General features: G+C 55.7%; 1 protein-coding gene across 1 annotated transcript; it reads right to left on the reverse strand.

Moving 5' to 3' along the window:
• Positions 1–9221: 9221 nt before the first annotated feature.
• On the reverse strand, positions 9222–13372 carry Lbx1 (ladybird homeobox 1). The gene is made up of 3 exons (XM_021152401.2): positions 13168–13372; positions 11445–12183; positions 9222–10810 (listed from the first exon to the last, which is right to left on the reverse strand). The coding sequence occupies exons 2-3, from the start codon at positions 11767–11769 to the stop codon at positions 10287–10289; spliced, it is 849 nt and encodes a 282-aa protein (XP_021008060.1). The 5' UTR covers positions 11770–12183; positions 13168–13372; the 3' UTR covers positions 9222–10286.
• Positions 13373–15258: the final 1886 nt, after the last annotated feature.

The following is a 15258-nucleotide window of genomic DNA, read 5'->3' on the forward strand; positions in this document are numbered from 1 at the left end:
AATTTTTTCCGTGACTATCTAGTTAAACTCTTTAACAACAGCTACATAATTAGAATTTGGATTCCCATTAATTTTCCCTGGGCCTCGAACCATTTGCAGCTCACACTGGTAATTAATGCGATACATCACTAACTTTACCCAGCGCTGGCTAGCCCAACTCTGGTCACTCGGCCCGCACCCGACGCCCCCGCGAGGAGCCCTGACTCCAAACTCGGGCTTCCAGAGTGGGGGCTGAGGGCTTCCCTCCAAAGCCGAATGCCTCGGCCCGCGCACCCAAAGCCTTCTTTCCAGGAAATTTCACAATTAAAAATATTTATCGGGAGCAGATTTACGTTTCTAGGTTTCCAGTCTCGGGGCGTCTGGGTAGGCTATTAAGAGTAATTAGCATCTTTTGCGCATGCAGATTTACTTCGCTCATTGCCACATAACTCATCCCTAAAAGCCGGCGCAGGCGAACACAGGCTCTGCCGCCAGAGCTACAGCCGCCGCCCGGGTTGACTCAGCCCCGCTCGCCTTGCACAGTACAGACTTTCAGTCTCTCTGAGCCATTTGGGTCCCTCCAGGGTCGGGGTAGGCAGTGCCAAGGAGTAAAAGGCTCCCACTCTGGAAACCAGGGACGTTAAAGCGACCCCAGACCAACAGGGGAAGTCCCAAGCTAGGCTGTCCCGGTGCCTGCCTGGACCGCAGGCAGGCATCATGGCAATGCATGTGTATGCATGAACGAGTGGGCTTCTCTATGTGCACGCAAGCGTGAGCGCCGATTTACATGTATGCTGTTGCTAGTGCGTGTTCTTCTGAGCGCGCATGATGTGCGTAGAAAACCACTTGACCCTCACGGCTCCGCGCCCCGCCCAATTTATGTCCAGTCCACTAGTTCCCATTGCTGATCCTAGGCCACTTAGCTAGGACATCAAGTCTTGGGCCTCTGCTTCCTCTTTACAGACCCAGCCTTATCCAGCCAGACCACCTGGAATACTGAGCCTAGCGCAGGCACTCTGGAGGTGGGAAGAAATTGGGGAGACACACTCTGTTGCGCGTGGGTCAGCCATGTCCTAGAGTACTGCGTACCTTCTAAAGTTGTACCACAGAAAGCTCAGGCCAGGCCTGGCTCAGTGAAAAGAAGTTATGGAAACCCCTGGGGTTGGGGGTGGGGCATCAGGAGACATCGGAGCCCGCTGGTGGCGGGGGTGGGTGGATAGAAAGCGGATGAGGTCTGGGTCCTATAAGGGAACAAAGTGATATTAGGAGGGCTAAGGACAAGGAAAGTGACTGTGGTTCCCGCACCCTGGTCGAGGCACCCACTCACCCACCCCGAGTTCGCTTCGTTATTAACGCGCTGGGAAGTCCGCAAACCGCCCAACTTTCTTCTCTTTAATGAGCCTAGAAGAAGAGGCTGCCCTGGAGGGGTTTGTTCATTAAAGATGTAGCTGGAGGAATATTGTCTCATTAATTATCTGGTTTTAATTACACTCCTACCCTTTGAATCTGGAGATGGAGAAAGTTGATTTGATGGCACCGCCCCCTTTAGCTTAAAGAGTCAGGCCCAGGGAAGGGAGCAGGAGGGGGCGTAGGGACTATGTGTGCCCAGAAGTGTGTGTGGGATTGTCCTAGATATGTCTGGTGAGACTCTGGCACAAGATCGGGGGCGGGGGGCGCTCTATGTCTCAGTTCGTGTATGGATGCAGTCTCTGTGTGTGGATCTGAAAATGTGCGTGTGTCTGAATGTGTGTGACCACGTGTGCCTTCGAGGCTGTGTGGACGTGACTTGGATGTCTATGGGTGTTCTCATCCTGTGTGTGGTTCTGTGCGCTGGGGTGTGCATGTGGGTAGCTGAGTGTATCTACACGCAGGCCTGAGAGCGGGTGTCTAAACGAATAAGCATGTGACTGGGTAGTTGTGTCTGCGAATGTCTAAGACAGCGGCTTCCTGCCCATGAGTTCGAGTGACAGTGTCTGGCAGTGTTTCTGAGACTCTGCTGTGCCTCAATGTGCCTTGGATCTGTGAGTGATGTGGGGGGCTTCTGTGAACTGTTCCATGAGGTCTACTGCTCCAAGGACGTTGCTTATTTTCCCAGGGTCCCTAGGGCTAGGGTACCACCTGGAAATCATGGTCCTTTGGGGGGGGGACTTAAGGGGGTGTTCCTCCCTGCCTTGTCCCTTGTCAGGTTGGTGTGGCACTAGAGCGGGGGCTGTTTTCCCTTTAAATCGAGGACACTTTGACAGGGGACATTAAGGACCCGGCTGCTCAGGCTGAGCAGATCATAAAACCGGACAGGCAATTTCTGCTCCCGCCAAATAGCCGGGCAAACTCGTTCTGCATCTTTGGTTTTAATGCACTAAACTGGCAGCTAAGCAGGGAGCGAGCAAAGGAGGGGGTGGGGAGCCCCCCACATACACCGGCACACACACCGGCACTCACACAAGCGCCCCTTCACACCCTGTGCCCCATGCCCAGCCCTGACCCCCCCCACTGGCAGAATTATCAACTAGAATTTGATTAATATGCAAATCGCAGGCAAACAGCTCCATATAATTCTTTCAGTGGAGAGTAATTAATCACCAGTTAAAGCAAATTAATACATATATCAATTTTGTCAGAAACATGCTTAGTTCAATCGCCCGTAAAATTGAAGTTTGAAGTATTAAGAGGCTCTGCAGAAACGCCAGGACTAAAACTTTCAAATTGATCCTATTTAGTAATCAATCAGGCTCTCCCCTCAGGTTAATCTGCCTAATTTTTCATCTCAAATCATACACTTTACTGACACGCCATCTAGCAAACAGTCGATAAAAAGTTAACAAAAATGATAACGACTCAAGCCACAGCCATTGTGCAGGGCGGGTGGGCGGCAGGGCGGCTTTGATTGCATTTCCAGGGTGGTTTGGGATTTGGCGTTTTCCTGAGCCAAGGACTGGGAGCTCCCCCAGACAGAAACCTCCCTGCCCCATCACCCAGTTCTGTGACTGCAACCCTCACAGTGGTTGGGCTCCCTTTAGCACAAACTGGTGGCGTTTCCACCAAAGTCACTCAGACAGCCAGTTCCCTCTCCACTCTGGCTGTCAGAACGAGAGGGAGCCTGCCTGTCTGCATCCAGAAACCGTGGCCTGAGCCTCTCCCCTTGCTGATGTGTGTAGAAGGGCGGATAATAGTGATGTTGTGAATCTGTTCAACGTCTAAGGTTTATCTGTTTAATTTTCTCTGTCTTCCCCTCCCCCTTTTTTTTCTGTTGCTGTTTTGTTTTGTTTTGTTTTTTGGAGACAAGATTTTGCAATGTAGCTCTAGCTGGCCTGAAACTCACTATTGAGCCACAAACTGGCTTCAAACTTGTGACCATTCTTCAACCTCTGCCTCCCAAGTGAGTGCTGGAATTGCAGGCATAGACCACCATGCCTCCTGTGCGTTTAATTATTGCATATGCTATTGGCTGTCTGAATTTAGACGGATGTGCTGTGTCATATTCAGTGACACTATGTGTCCAGGAACCCTGTGTCTGTATCACTGGGTGCCTGCCTTGTGTGTGTGTTCATTGTTTCTGGACCGTGTGGTGCTGTGTGCCTGAGAGGGGGGTGTTTCTGGATTGGCTGGGGGATGCTTCATCCACTCTACATATATATATACACGTGTGAGACCTCAGGCAGCTGGGTACATTGGCTCCCTCATGGACATTTAACCTTGAACACTCTCTCAGCAGATGTAAGAGGCTGCTTCTTCCCACCTAGCTCCTAAGCTGACCCTCTGTACTGGGAAGGGGCATGGAGGAGGGAAGAAAAGCCCCTATTGCTTGGCAGAAGGGACTCTCAGCCATGACATCTCCCCACTGCACAGAGCCCCAACCCACAGCGCCCTGGATCCCAGAGTCCTGAGACTGCTGGAGGGAGCCAGGAAGCAGCCACTGAGTCAGGGATACCTCTGTCTCTTATACTCAGATGTCACATCTACTCCTAGAGGTAGTTACAACCTGTCATGAACCCCTTTATACAATGGGTCTTCCCTGGGGTCAAAAATCGAGAGCTCCCCCAGAGAAAGCTCTCACTCACCGTGCTCTGCTAACACAGCTCTGCTGCTGTGCTCCCTCTCAGCACACCAGAATATTGGCAGAATTTTCATCAAAGTGCCTCTGTCTGGGTCCCAGAACAACAAACAAGTAACCAATTTTCTTCTCCTGAAGTACTCACAACTAGAAACACCTAACTCTCCATTAGGGCAGCCTGCATAAGCAGATATGTCTACAAAACACAGTCACAACCATACCCAGATCCCAAGATGAGAGCAACTGGTTTGTTTACATCCTGTCCCATCCCGCTGACATCTTTGGCCCCTCTGCATAGAAACGCATACAGTGGTCATTTATACTCTTCCTGGTGTGGGCAGAGCTGAGCCCCTTCCAGTGAGTCGGAGGGAACCTGGGCCCATTGAAGCTATACCTCAGTGGGGTTTCAGTTCAGCCTAGTAATCAAGTTGAATGGGAGGGGGTAAATAAGGAAGCCATTCAGGGGTGGCAGAGACTACCTCCTCAACCTTCTCTCAAAGAAGCAGAGCCAACAGTGTGGTGTTCTTCTGTGGCCTCAGTTGCCCTCAGAGCAGAGGAGTAGACTCAAACCCTTGGGAAGGTTCTCTAGACCACCAGCTGCTCCCCTGGGGTGAGCTACCTTCTCTCCAGGCTAGGTACCCTCGGCCTTCCCCCCCCCCATCTTGTGAATGCACATCTGCCTGAGTCTGTGTTGGCCTAACGGTTTAGAGCGCTGGAGTCTGAGTTGTGCGTACTTCAGTTTCATGCCAATGCTCTTTCTCCTGGTTCTCTGCTCACACCCCATGCAACACCCCAGCGGTGCTCACCCGCAGGTCACCCCCACTCTTTTCCTCCCCTCCGCACAGACTGAGGCACACCGAGACAGTTGCATACACATGTCTACAGTGATTGGTTACTCAGGCCATGGCTGCGCACCCCCAAACACCCCCCCCCGTCTCCATCAATCAGATGCACACGTTCATCTCTAGCCACACGCAGGCATTCGATGACACACTCAGAAATTCACTCTTGTTGGTCTCAGTGCAGCTCAACCCCCCCCCCCCCACACACACACACACCAGCACCAAGTATCTTTTAGGACAGGCAGTTGTGTCAGAGAGAAAGAATGGGTAAGAGCCTGGGAGAGCAAAGATGGGGCCCCAGGAGAAACTGGTGGTGGGAAGATCCACCAGGAATAACCCTCTCACCCCCACTTAACCCACACAAAACCCAGGGGCCTCAGTTTTCCTTTCCTTTGGAAGACCCAGTCTATGGCTATATCCTGGGGGCCAGGCACTTAGGCTAGCCCTGCATAGGAATATTCTACAGATACACCTAGTTCCCACACCTGCTTACCTGCATCTCAGGCACACCGCTCAGCTCAGCCAGCTTTCCCCACCAGCTCACACCCACCCTGCTCACTATTGTATGTGAGCAGCTGGCCCTACCCACTCTACCCACTCAGGTTCCCTGTCCCCTTCCCTGGTGGCCTTACACTCCTTGACCTCACCTATACTGGCCTCTAATCTGGCTATTCCCTTCACATCTTTGAGGTCCCCTTGTGTCCCCTTCTAAATGTATATGTTTAGGGAGCAAATTTACTTCCAGCACAAAATGTCTCCAGGGTCCCAGGAAAGAGGGTTGCTTGCTGGGGGTGGGAAGAAAAGCCCGAGTGTCCCTGGGTTCTGGTGTCTGAGAGCCAGCATGGCCGGATGAGTGGACTTTTCTGGACCCGTTGGCTCAAAGGGGTGGGGAGGAGGGGGGTCCCCGCGGCAAGCGGCAGGGGCGGAGGGGAGACGTGCGGCCCCAGCCCGTCCCTTTCAGGGGGGACTCATGCATCAAACTTCAATTTTCCGGACGATTGAATTAGTGATTTTTTTTCTCCTGAACTAAAATACACTTAAGTCTTTGGGATTAATTACCACGTTCTGGTCCCTCAGACTGGAGTATTACTTATCGGAGCTGCGTCTGACACTGGCCCGACACCTCGTAAAATAAGGAACTGCGCCTCCCGGCCTCACCCGGCGCCGACCGTCAGGCCACCGCGCAGGGGATGGCGGAACCGCAGGCGCAGAGGAGGCAAGTTCCAGCCGTGTAGCTCGACCTGTCCGCGCAAGGAAGGGGCTCCAGTCTGTGAAATCGGTTACGTCCCAGGACTCAACAAGCCTCACCAAGGTCCAGGACTCAACCAAAAAGGGAGAGACAAAGCCTCTAATTGTCCTCCCTTGGTCAGCCAGGAACCGAAAGTGGTCTGCACAGGGCTGGGATTCCCAAAGAAATAAATCTGTATTGGTCCGAAACGATCAAGGAACTCTGGGTGAAGGGCCGAGCCTTAAAAAACTTCACCCAGAGTGGGCGTGGGGCCCACAGCTCTACACAGGGTCCATGTCACATTCAGACACGAAGAAACAGATATGCAAAGCCCACACAGCTCGTGCAGAGCCGGGACACTCCTCACTGTGTGATAACTGCACACAGCCTCACCCTTAGGCAGGTACCCCGGAGAGGCTCTGCGGTGTCACCTGGAGTTCAAGGCTCTCTTACGTCATAGGTCTCAGAGGCAAGACCTGGGCCAAGGCCATTTGAGCACCCCTGGGCCACTTGCTGGCTTCAGACTTCATCAGATAGCTAAGAAGATGGCCGGCTAGAGTCCCGGCCTCCCTGGATTAAAGCCCTTACCCACACTTAAGGTTTTCCCCACTGTCTGGTGCTTAACCTAGCCTGGAGGGTGAGCCCCAACCTGCGGTGCTCGGCATGGCTGGAGTCAGGCCTGGATAACCTCACCCTGGCGCGCTTCCGAAGCACAGCGACAAGCGGGGCAGAAGCACAGAATTCAGCGGAGCCGAGGTGACCGCAGAGTGGCTTCCTTACGTTGATCAGAGTTCCCGCACGTCTAGGGCTCACCAGCTGGGGCTCAGCCTCAGGTGTCCCTCCCCTCCACATGGTCACTCTTTCCTTCAACTGGACTTCCCTGCCAGCCCACAGACACAACGGATCACTTCTGTCTCTCAAGGCCCGAGTCTTAGGCCTCCTCCTCCAAGAAGCCATTTCCACCCATGAGCCCGAAGTTGGGTCTTGGCCTTTTGCAAGCAGCACTCCCTCATGGTCGCCGAGGATTTCCTTACGTTCATCGGTGCTTCCGGGACTGCAGATTAGATTAGGAGCTTCTTGAGGGCAGCGACCAGCTCTGCTTGCGTTTCAATTTCCCTAGACACCTGCACACAATAAATATTTGCTGAATCGATTCCCCCCCCTCTTTTACTTTATTAATCCTTCTCCTTCCGTCTTCCCCTCTTTCTTTTCCTCCTTCCTTCCTCCCTCGTTATTTTTTATTTCTTGGTTATATTCAATTGTCATGTTTTTCAGGCTCATTAAATCCATTTAGAGACAAAAGAATAAAAGGCAGAAGAGAAAAGGGAGGGGGAGAAAGGGAGGGGGAGGGGAGGGGAGGAGGCCAGAGAAGCAAACAAATAACCCGCTTTAACTAGACGGGCGGATAAATGGCCCCGTTTCTCCTCAGCCCCGATGCGCCTGCTTAGCTGCGCGCCCCGCGGGCGCCGCAGCTCGGGTGGGCTCAGCCCTGGGGCCGCCGCCCCCAGCCCGAGGGGACCCAGCAGGGCCCAGCCCAGGGTCTGGAAGCGCGGAGCGGCCGGAGGTGCCAGGGCCGCTTCATTGGGATTCATGGGCGTGTTGGGCGGGCGGCCCGGGGGCTCCGGGCGCGGGGTGGGGGCCGGGCGGGGGGGGTGGAGTGCGCGGCGGGCGCAGATGCCCGGGTGACCGCCGCGCCGCGGTCCCTGCGCCGCCTTTGTGCCGGGGAGGCGCGCGCGGGGACCTAATCCATCAAATTGTCTACAAATTGTGAAGAAAATTCAAAAACCATATGGTCGCCAGCGCTGGCGCGCTCTGGGCTGCGGAGGGCCGCGGCCGTGCCCGCACCGGGAGCCGCGGGGGGCTGGGCCCGGCTATTGTCGCCTGTCAGCGGCCGCCCGGGCCCATTCGTCCCGGCCTTCATGGTCCGCGCTCCGAATTACAGACCCATCCATCCTAAGAGAGGGCGATTTATGTCGCCCGGGAGGAACCGGCCTCACGGCCCGCACGGCTGCCCGGCCGCTTCTTGCCTTCTCTGGTCCCTGTCCTCTCCTCTCCTCGCTTCTTCCCATTCTCCTTTTTTCCCCTCCGTCACCCTGCCCCTGTTTCTATCAATGGTTTTCTTTCTCCCCTGCCTCGAAGTCTCTCACCCCCTCGCTCTGCTTCTAGCATCTCTCAGTGCTCCTTTCTCCTGTTTCTGGCTGTCACTTAGCTTCCTCCTTGGACACGCACGTTCCTAACTCAGGCCCCGGGGCCCCATCGCCTGCCCGAGACCAGATGCGCGTTTCTCACATCAATTTTTCGGAGAAAGGGAGCCCATCGGCCTGGAGGCGGGACCCAACTCTGGTGACAGCGGCCACTCGCCAGCCCAAAGACAACAAAAGCCCAGAGAGAACCCCCCTACTCAGTTCAGGAAAGTGAAAGCGGCCTGAGCCCCTAGCCCAGCCGCCCAAAGGAAATCCAGGAAGCAGTCCCGGGAGACACCTATAGTCCTGTCGCTAGTCAAGCTCCGGGCCAGCGTCTGTAAATGTTACTAGAAATGGCCTACAACCCCCAGACACTTTGGGTTCGCTTTCCTGAAAGCCCACGAGTGTAATTCAGGATGCCTTAGATGCTGAGTCCCAAACCAGGCTGAAGCCCTCAGGACATGACCATAACTTGAGCGTCTCCAGGCTCCACCCTGATCTTCCACTGAGTGGCACCTGCCAGGGTGTCCCTGTTTGGCAGTCGTGGAGGCCGCACGGGTACACTGCGGAGGTCAGGGGTGGAACGCAAAACAGCGGGACAAGTCTTGCCTACCTTGGAGCCTTCCTTGTACAAACGAGTTTTCTGTACAATCGCAAGCCTGTGTTTTGGTTTTTTTGTTTGTTTGTTTGTGTTTTTTTTTTTAACCCGGACCCGACGAAGCAGGCTTCTCAGTCCATTTAGTACCTGCTGCGTGCTTGTGGGCCTGGGCAAAAGACACTGCTTCCTCCCACTGCCTGTCTGTTCCTCCTAAGCCTGCCCTGAAACTTCCCCGAAATCTCCAAGGCTGGTGGGACCTACAGGGGGCAACGGGGACAATCTTAACCTGCAGCTGCTTCGGGTAAATCCGGCCGATTCTCGCAAATGCGGTCGCGGTCCATTCTAGTAAAATGGCAAAGACTTTATTTATCGGAGGAAGAGGCCTTGGGTACAGTCGAAGAAAGAGAGGGCAGGGCAGGAGCTGGGAAAGGGCACCCGGAACCCACCCTCCCTGGGCCACCCTCAAATGGCCAACTTGAGACGGGAGAGAGATGTTGTTGACAGAGGGACCCAGAGCTACAGAGGAGGTGAGGGTTAGCGCTTGGGTCGCCCTTCTTTAGGTCTCTGTCACATGCAAAAAAAAAAAAAAAAAATCTAAAAAGAGTAAAAAATAATTCCTAGGGCTTTGGGTTCTGTTTTCCATGACTAGTTGGATGCTTCCCTGCTTTTTCCCTAAGAGCCAGACTCCAGCAATCAGTCCGAGAAAATGCAGGAAGATTTGGAGAAATTTTAAAAATAGTGGGCCTCGGGAGGCAGACACGCCATCGAAAGCAGACTTCTCTCGCTGGGGAAAGAAAAGATCGATTTTGAAACTTGCAAGTCAGGGCCCGGCTCTCCCCCCCACCCCCTTCTCACGCAGGGGAAAAAAAAAGGCAGAAGGAAATTAAAAGTCAACTGTAATAGGCCGAGAGAGGTGAGCGGACCGGTGCATTCGCCACATGCAGAGAAAAATTAAAACAGCTTCTAGACCGCAGGAGTTAGTAGTGTTCGCCGCTCTCGAGTCCGCCTCACCGTCAGCCGACCCGGCAGCACCGGGGCTTTGAAAACATCGAAATCTCTGAGATTTAAAAAAAATAATAATCATAATAAAAGAAAGAAAATAATCAAGCTGTGGTGGGAGGAACCCACTATATAGGCTTAAATATTTATACAGAAGCCATACAGAATTGCACGGCGAGGGCTTCCGGGGCGACGGAGGCCGCGTGTGGCGGCCGGCCCCGCCGGCCGGCCCGGATTTATTGCTTCGAGAAGGAAGAGGCGGCTGTCAGGGGCCAAGCCCGGCCCCGGGACAAGGGTGGAGGAGGGAGGTGCAGAGGAGGTCCCAGCTCCCCTTAGCGGTCCGATCCGGGAGGCGGCGGGCATGCGGGCACTGGGGGCCCGGGCGGCAGGAGGTCCAGGGCGCAGCTCAATCGTCCACGTCGATCTCTTCATCTTCCTCATCCTCTGAGCAGTCCTGGCTGCTGGCCCGCTGGTCTGTGAGTGGAGAGGCGGGCGAGAGCTGCAAGGGTCCTCCGCCCGGGGCCTGCGGGGCGCCTGGGGGCAGCGCGGGAGAACCCGGCCTAGACTTAGCCCTGCCGCAGCCACCGCCGCCACCACCGCCCGAAGCCTCCGAGTTCTGCTCGAGTTCGGCCAGCGCCACGATGTCCATCTGCCCGCTGGGGCCCAGTTTCTTGGCAGACTCCACGTCAGCCTTCATCTCCTCCAGGTCCCGCTTGAGCTTGGCGCGCCGGTTCTGGAACCAGGTGATGACCTGTGCGTTGGTGAGGCCCAGCTGCTGCGCAATTTGGTCGCGATCTGCCGGGGACAGGTACTTCTGGTATAGAAAGCGTTTCTCCAACTCGTAGATCTGGTGGTTGGTGAAGGCCGTGCGTGATTTTCGCCGTTTCTTGGGCGTCTGCCTCTGCCCAAAGATGGTCATCCCATCGCGGCCTGGAAAGAAATGACAGTGTAGGCTTGCGACGAGAGAGTCAAGACCCCACCCAGACTCTCTCCCATAACTCTCCAACCGACTCAAGCCCGTCCCGCTCTTGTTTCTTCTCCAATTCGATTCCACTCTCTAAACCTGAACAAACTGGGCCATGGGACACCTCTGGTCTCCTGAAAGTCCTAAGAAAAAATTGTTTTAGTTTCTGCTCCCTAGCAGTTGGTCTGAAAGAGCTAAAGTCTCACAGAGTGCAAGGAAACCACACAGAGACTCCCCAAATGTGTTGTGAACACCGATTCTCCACCCCTTTCCAATGGCCGGACTCCACCCTACCCAGGAGTTGTCAGGGGGGAAAAAATTCGCCCTCTTTCCAGTCCAGGAGTAAGTCTAGGAGAGTCCAAGCGGACGGGAAGCCTAGGTAGCCGGCCAGGCTCCAGGAAGAGCTTGGATTCCCACACCTCTCTCAGATCACCTCGGAGGTCCCTAGGAACTAAGCTCTTGCGCCCCTGTCTCCAGTCTCAGCTGCAGAAGCCAGGACTGGAGGGGCCTGGCAGCCGGCGTGGGCAGAGGTAGGGGGTACGAAGGGCAGGACGCTGCGTGTGGGCGACTGTGCGCAGGGGAATCTAGGCTTGTGCCTACCTTCGGCTGCCTGCAGGACGCTGACCTCCAGCCCCTTAAAGGTCTTGCTGGCGAGCTCCTCCAAGGCGCAGAGCGGCGAGGTCTGCGAGAGCAGAGCGCGGCCCGCCAGGGGCAAGCCGCCCGGCGCGTGCTTGTCCGCGGCCGCCAGCAGGTGCGCCGCCCCACACAGCGAGTAACTTCTCCGCACGGACGGCTTGTTGAGGATGTCCTCGATGCTGAACGGCGTCAGCGGCTTGTTGGAGTTGGCGGGCGGCGGCAGGTGGTCCAGAGGGCTGCGTCGCCGCTCCTCCCCCGGCGCCGCCTTGCCGTCCTCCTTGGAAGTCATCTCGGCCTCGTTTGGGGGCCCGGCCGGGGCGGCTCGGGCCGGGGGGACCCAGCCCGCGGGCAGCTCGGGCGCCGGACGGTGCGAGAGGAAGGCGAGAGGCGGGCAGGAGGCCGCGCCGGTCAGGGCGCGGATGGGCAAGCGGCCGATTAGCGCGGCGACCCGGGCGAGCGGAGCGGCGCGGGGCCCCGGGAGGAGAGCGCTGACGCGGGCGCCGCCGCTGCCACCGCCACCGCCGCCGCCACCGCCGGGGTTTCCAGTAAGCCCGGGCCGGAGCCGGGAAGCGCCGCGCCGGGCTCCAGTTTCGCCAGCCCCGGTGCTATTTAAAGGTGTCAGGTGGCTCCGCCGCGGCGGCTCCTGGCCCGGGGTCCTGGCGGCGGCAGTTGGAAGAGCCGAGGCGAGGGCGCCGATCCCGGACTGCGAGGGGAGGCGGAGAGACGGGGCAATTGACTATTGCTAACAAGTTAGCCTTGATCGAGGAGTAATCAATTATCTGCAGCTGAACTTCTCTTTCTTCGCTCTCCCTTCTCCTTTCTCCTTTCCCTTCTTTCTCTCTGTTCTCTCTCCCCCCTTGTCCTCTCTCTCTCCCTCCCTCCCTCTCTTCACTCCACTCTGCTCCCCCCGTCCCTCTCCTTCTCTACCTCTCCCTCGCCCTCTCTTTCACTCTCTGTCTGTCCAATGCAGGCGGCTCTAAGTTGGGAAGCTCATTAATTAGCGGGCCGGGGGTAGGAGGAGCCGGCTGGAATTAGCCTGCCTAATGCGCCTGTCAGTCCCGGCTCTATGCCGTGCTCGGCCCGAGATGTTTGTAAATTACATTAGAGGTGCCTTTATTGCTCCCGAACCTGGGGTGACTAAAAAGCCACCGCCCCCCACCCCCCACCCCAAACTGAGAGCAGTGCTCTGGGCACACCCGTCTCCCGCCGGCCTGGCCGAGATGGCAGCACCAGCCCGGAGGTCTCAGGCTCTGCAAGCCGCAGTTGGGAAGCTTGAGAAGGGTACCAGGATCCCCAGCCGCGGTGTGACGCGGTCGCCGCGCGGGCCAGGTAAGAACTGGAGCCCAGGCGGGTCCTGCTGCTACCCAGTGTGGACTTTGATAATCCCAGATCAAGAACCCAGCGTCCCTATTCTTACACACTCTTGTTCCCCCCCCCCCCTCCAACCCCAGCCCTGGGCCGTGAGCCCGAGAAAAGGAGAAGCTGAAGGCTCCGGGGGCTGGCCCCTAGGAGGTCAGAGCGGGCTGCACAGCCTTGGGTGGGCGACACGGGACAGAGGTGGGGATCCTAAGGGCTGGGGGAGGGGAACAATTGGAGAGCTCAGCCTTCCCCACCCGAAGAGGCGGAGGGAGGAGTTGGCTGTTCTGCACGCCTCTCCCCTGATCTGAGCCTGAGGCGGGCGCCCTACCTCCTTCTGCAATCTTGCACACTCTTTCCTCCCGCCGTGGCTCTCGGGGCAAGCTAGGGCCACCACATGTCTGATGACGGGCGTCTGACGGAAACTCGGCCGGGTGTCGGGGTTACCCGGGCGGGTTCCGGGCTTCCCCGCTGCTCTCTGCCCGGGCCAGGGCCGGGGCCCCGCTGCCCGCCCCGCCCAGCCGGGCACAGGGCTTGAGTGTACAGCACCGCCCGACTCCAGCTGTTCCGGATGCGGGGTGGGGGCCGGGAAGGGGCCGGGCCAGGACTGGGGCTGTGCTCTCGGAAACTCGTAGCGAGGCCGGAGAACCTGGTTGTGGATCCCAGGGCCTGGAATCTCTGAATATTAGGCGAGCATTTTGTGTGCATCGTTATTTGAAAATGTTTGGTTTTTTTTTTTTTTTTTTTTTTTTTTTTTTTTTTTTTTTTAAACGTGTGTATTGGCGTGTGGTACTCCGTGTGTCTTTCTTTAAACGTTTATGGATCTCTGGGCATTTAGGCGGGTTTGAATCTCAGCTATGCCTTTCTTTTCCCTTGAAACGCGACAGTGGGGCTGTGCTCTGGGGCCCTCTTCTCTCTTGCTACTCCATCTGGTTTATGTTGGGCCCAGATTTTCCACTTCTTCTCTTGGAAATAGGAGGAAAGTAAGAGGGTGTAGGAACCAGAAGGAAGAATACTTCTCCCTTCACTAACTGCACACACCAGACTTGCTTTGTTTGTAAACTCCTGGATGGTCTGTGTAGTCCAGAAGCACAACTTGGGTCAGAGAAAGGTTTCAAGAGCAGCTGGAGAATTTGTAGACCAGGGCAGGGAGTGGGACAGAAAGAATGGGATCCTCCCCTATAGGCAGAGAGGGAGAGAGGAAAAAAAAATTAGCTGAGCTGGGGACTGGAACAGGCTTCTTCGGTGCAGGGGCCTGATATTTATTTAATCATTTGGATTCATGGCATTGTAGCCTTGAGGAGTAGAGAAAAGGATTTGTATCTGGAGTTCCCAGTGTGATGGGGGACTGGCCTGCTTGGGAATGCTAGAAGCCATCTTCCTACTTCCTTCCCAGACTTCACTCTGCATCTTTGGGAGGTGGGGAGAAGGTAGGGGTGCTCTGAGGCAGAAACGCTGATAGTAGAGGCTGGAGTTCCCTGAGTGCCACAGATCCATCCCAGATCCTGATGCATCAGCATCCCCTGTCTTCCACCTCTCAACCTCTCTGCCATCCCTGATGCCCTGGAAGCCCCCCGAGGAGGTGCTAAGCCTTATAATAGGAAGGTCTGGGGATTAGTGGAAGGAACAAGAGGGAGAAAGGGCCAGGGAAGCCTTGAAGAAGGGCACAGGGTACATCTGCTCTCCCCCTACTTCCTGCCTTCAGGATCCTACCCTTCCCTGTTATAACACCAGGCCCTTGATGAACACTACACCTTAAAGTTAAGCCCAGCGTTGTGGCTCACCTCCCAGTTTCTGAAGACAGGGGAGAGTTGAGGATTTCTGAGAAATTGCAGAGAGGGGTGGAATGTGAACTGGGGAGCAGAAAGACCCATGCTCTCTGAGATCTTTGTTCATATCTTGTCAATTTCATTGACGTTCTACAGTCATTTGCTGTTTACCTCCATGCACCTCCCCTTCCTGCCTTGCCCTATCCTGTGGTTTTGCTTCTTTGGCCTAATTGGTTAGCCCCTCAGCCAGACATGCCAGGAGCTCAGCATGACTGAGGATGCAAGGAGCTGTGGTGCCACCTGGCATTTTGATGTTTCTGTTCATTTTGCCCAGATTAGTTGTTCAGGCCACCTTGAAACCTATTTACTTGCCCCGGCTGCCACCTTTTCCTGAACCTGAAAGTCTACCCTATCTTCAACTTCCCAGCCCCCAAGAGAGAAAAAAAAGCTGTGTGGTACACTGGGGTCTTCTAGAATCTTGGGAACCCAAACCCACTGGTCTTTAGTACCCCTCCTGCAGAGCAATGGTGTATATTCTGAGTTGGAGATAACGCTCCCCCTCCTCTTCCCCTTCCCTCCTGCCAGAGTCTGAGACTCTTGAGTATGAGAACCTCATTCAGGGGACTCCAAGCAAACTGGATCTACCCACGCTT

Source organism: Mus caroli, chromosome 19 (assembly GCF_900094665.2).
Source record: "Mus caroli chromosome 19, CAROLI_EIJ_v1.1, whole genome shotgun sequence".
NCBI classification, from domain to species: domain Eukaryota; kingdom Metazoa; phylum Chordata; class Mammalia; order Rodentia; family Muridae; genus Mus; species Mus caroli.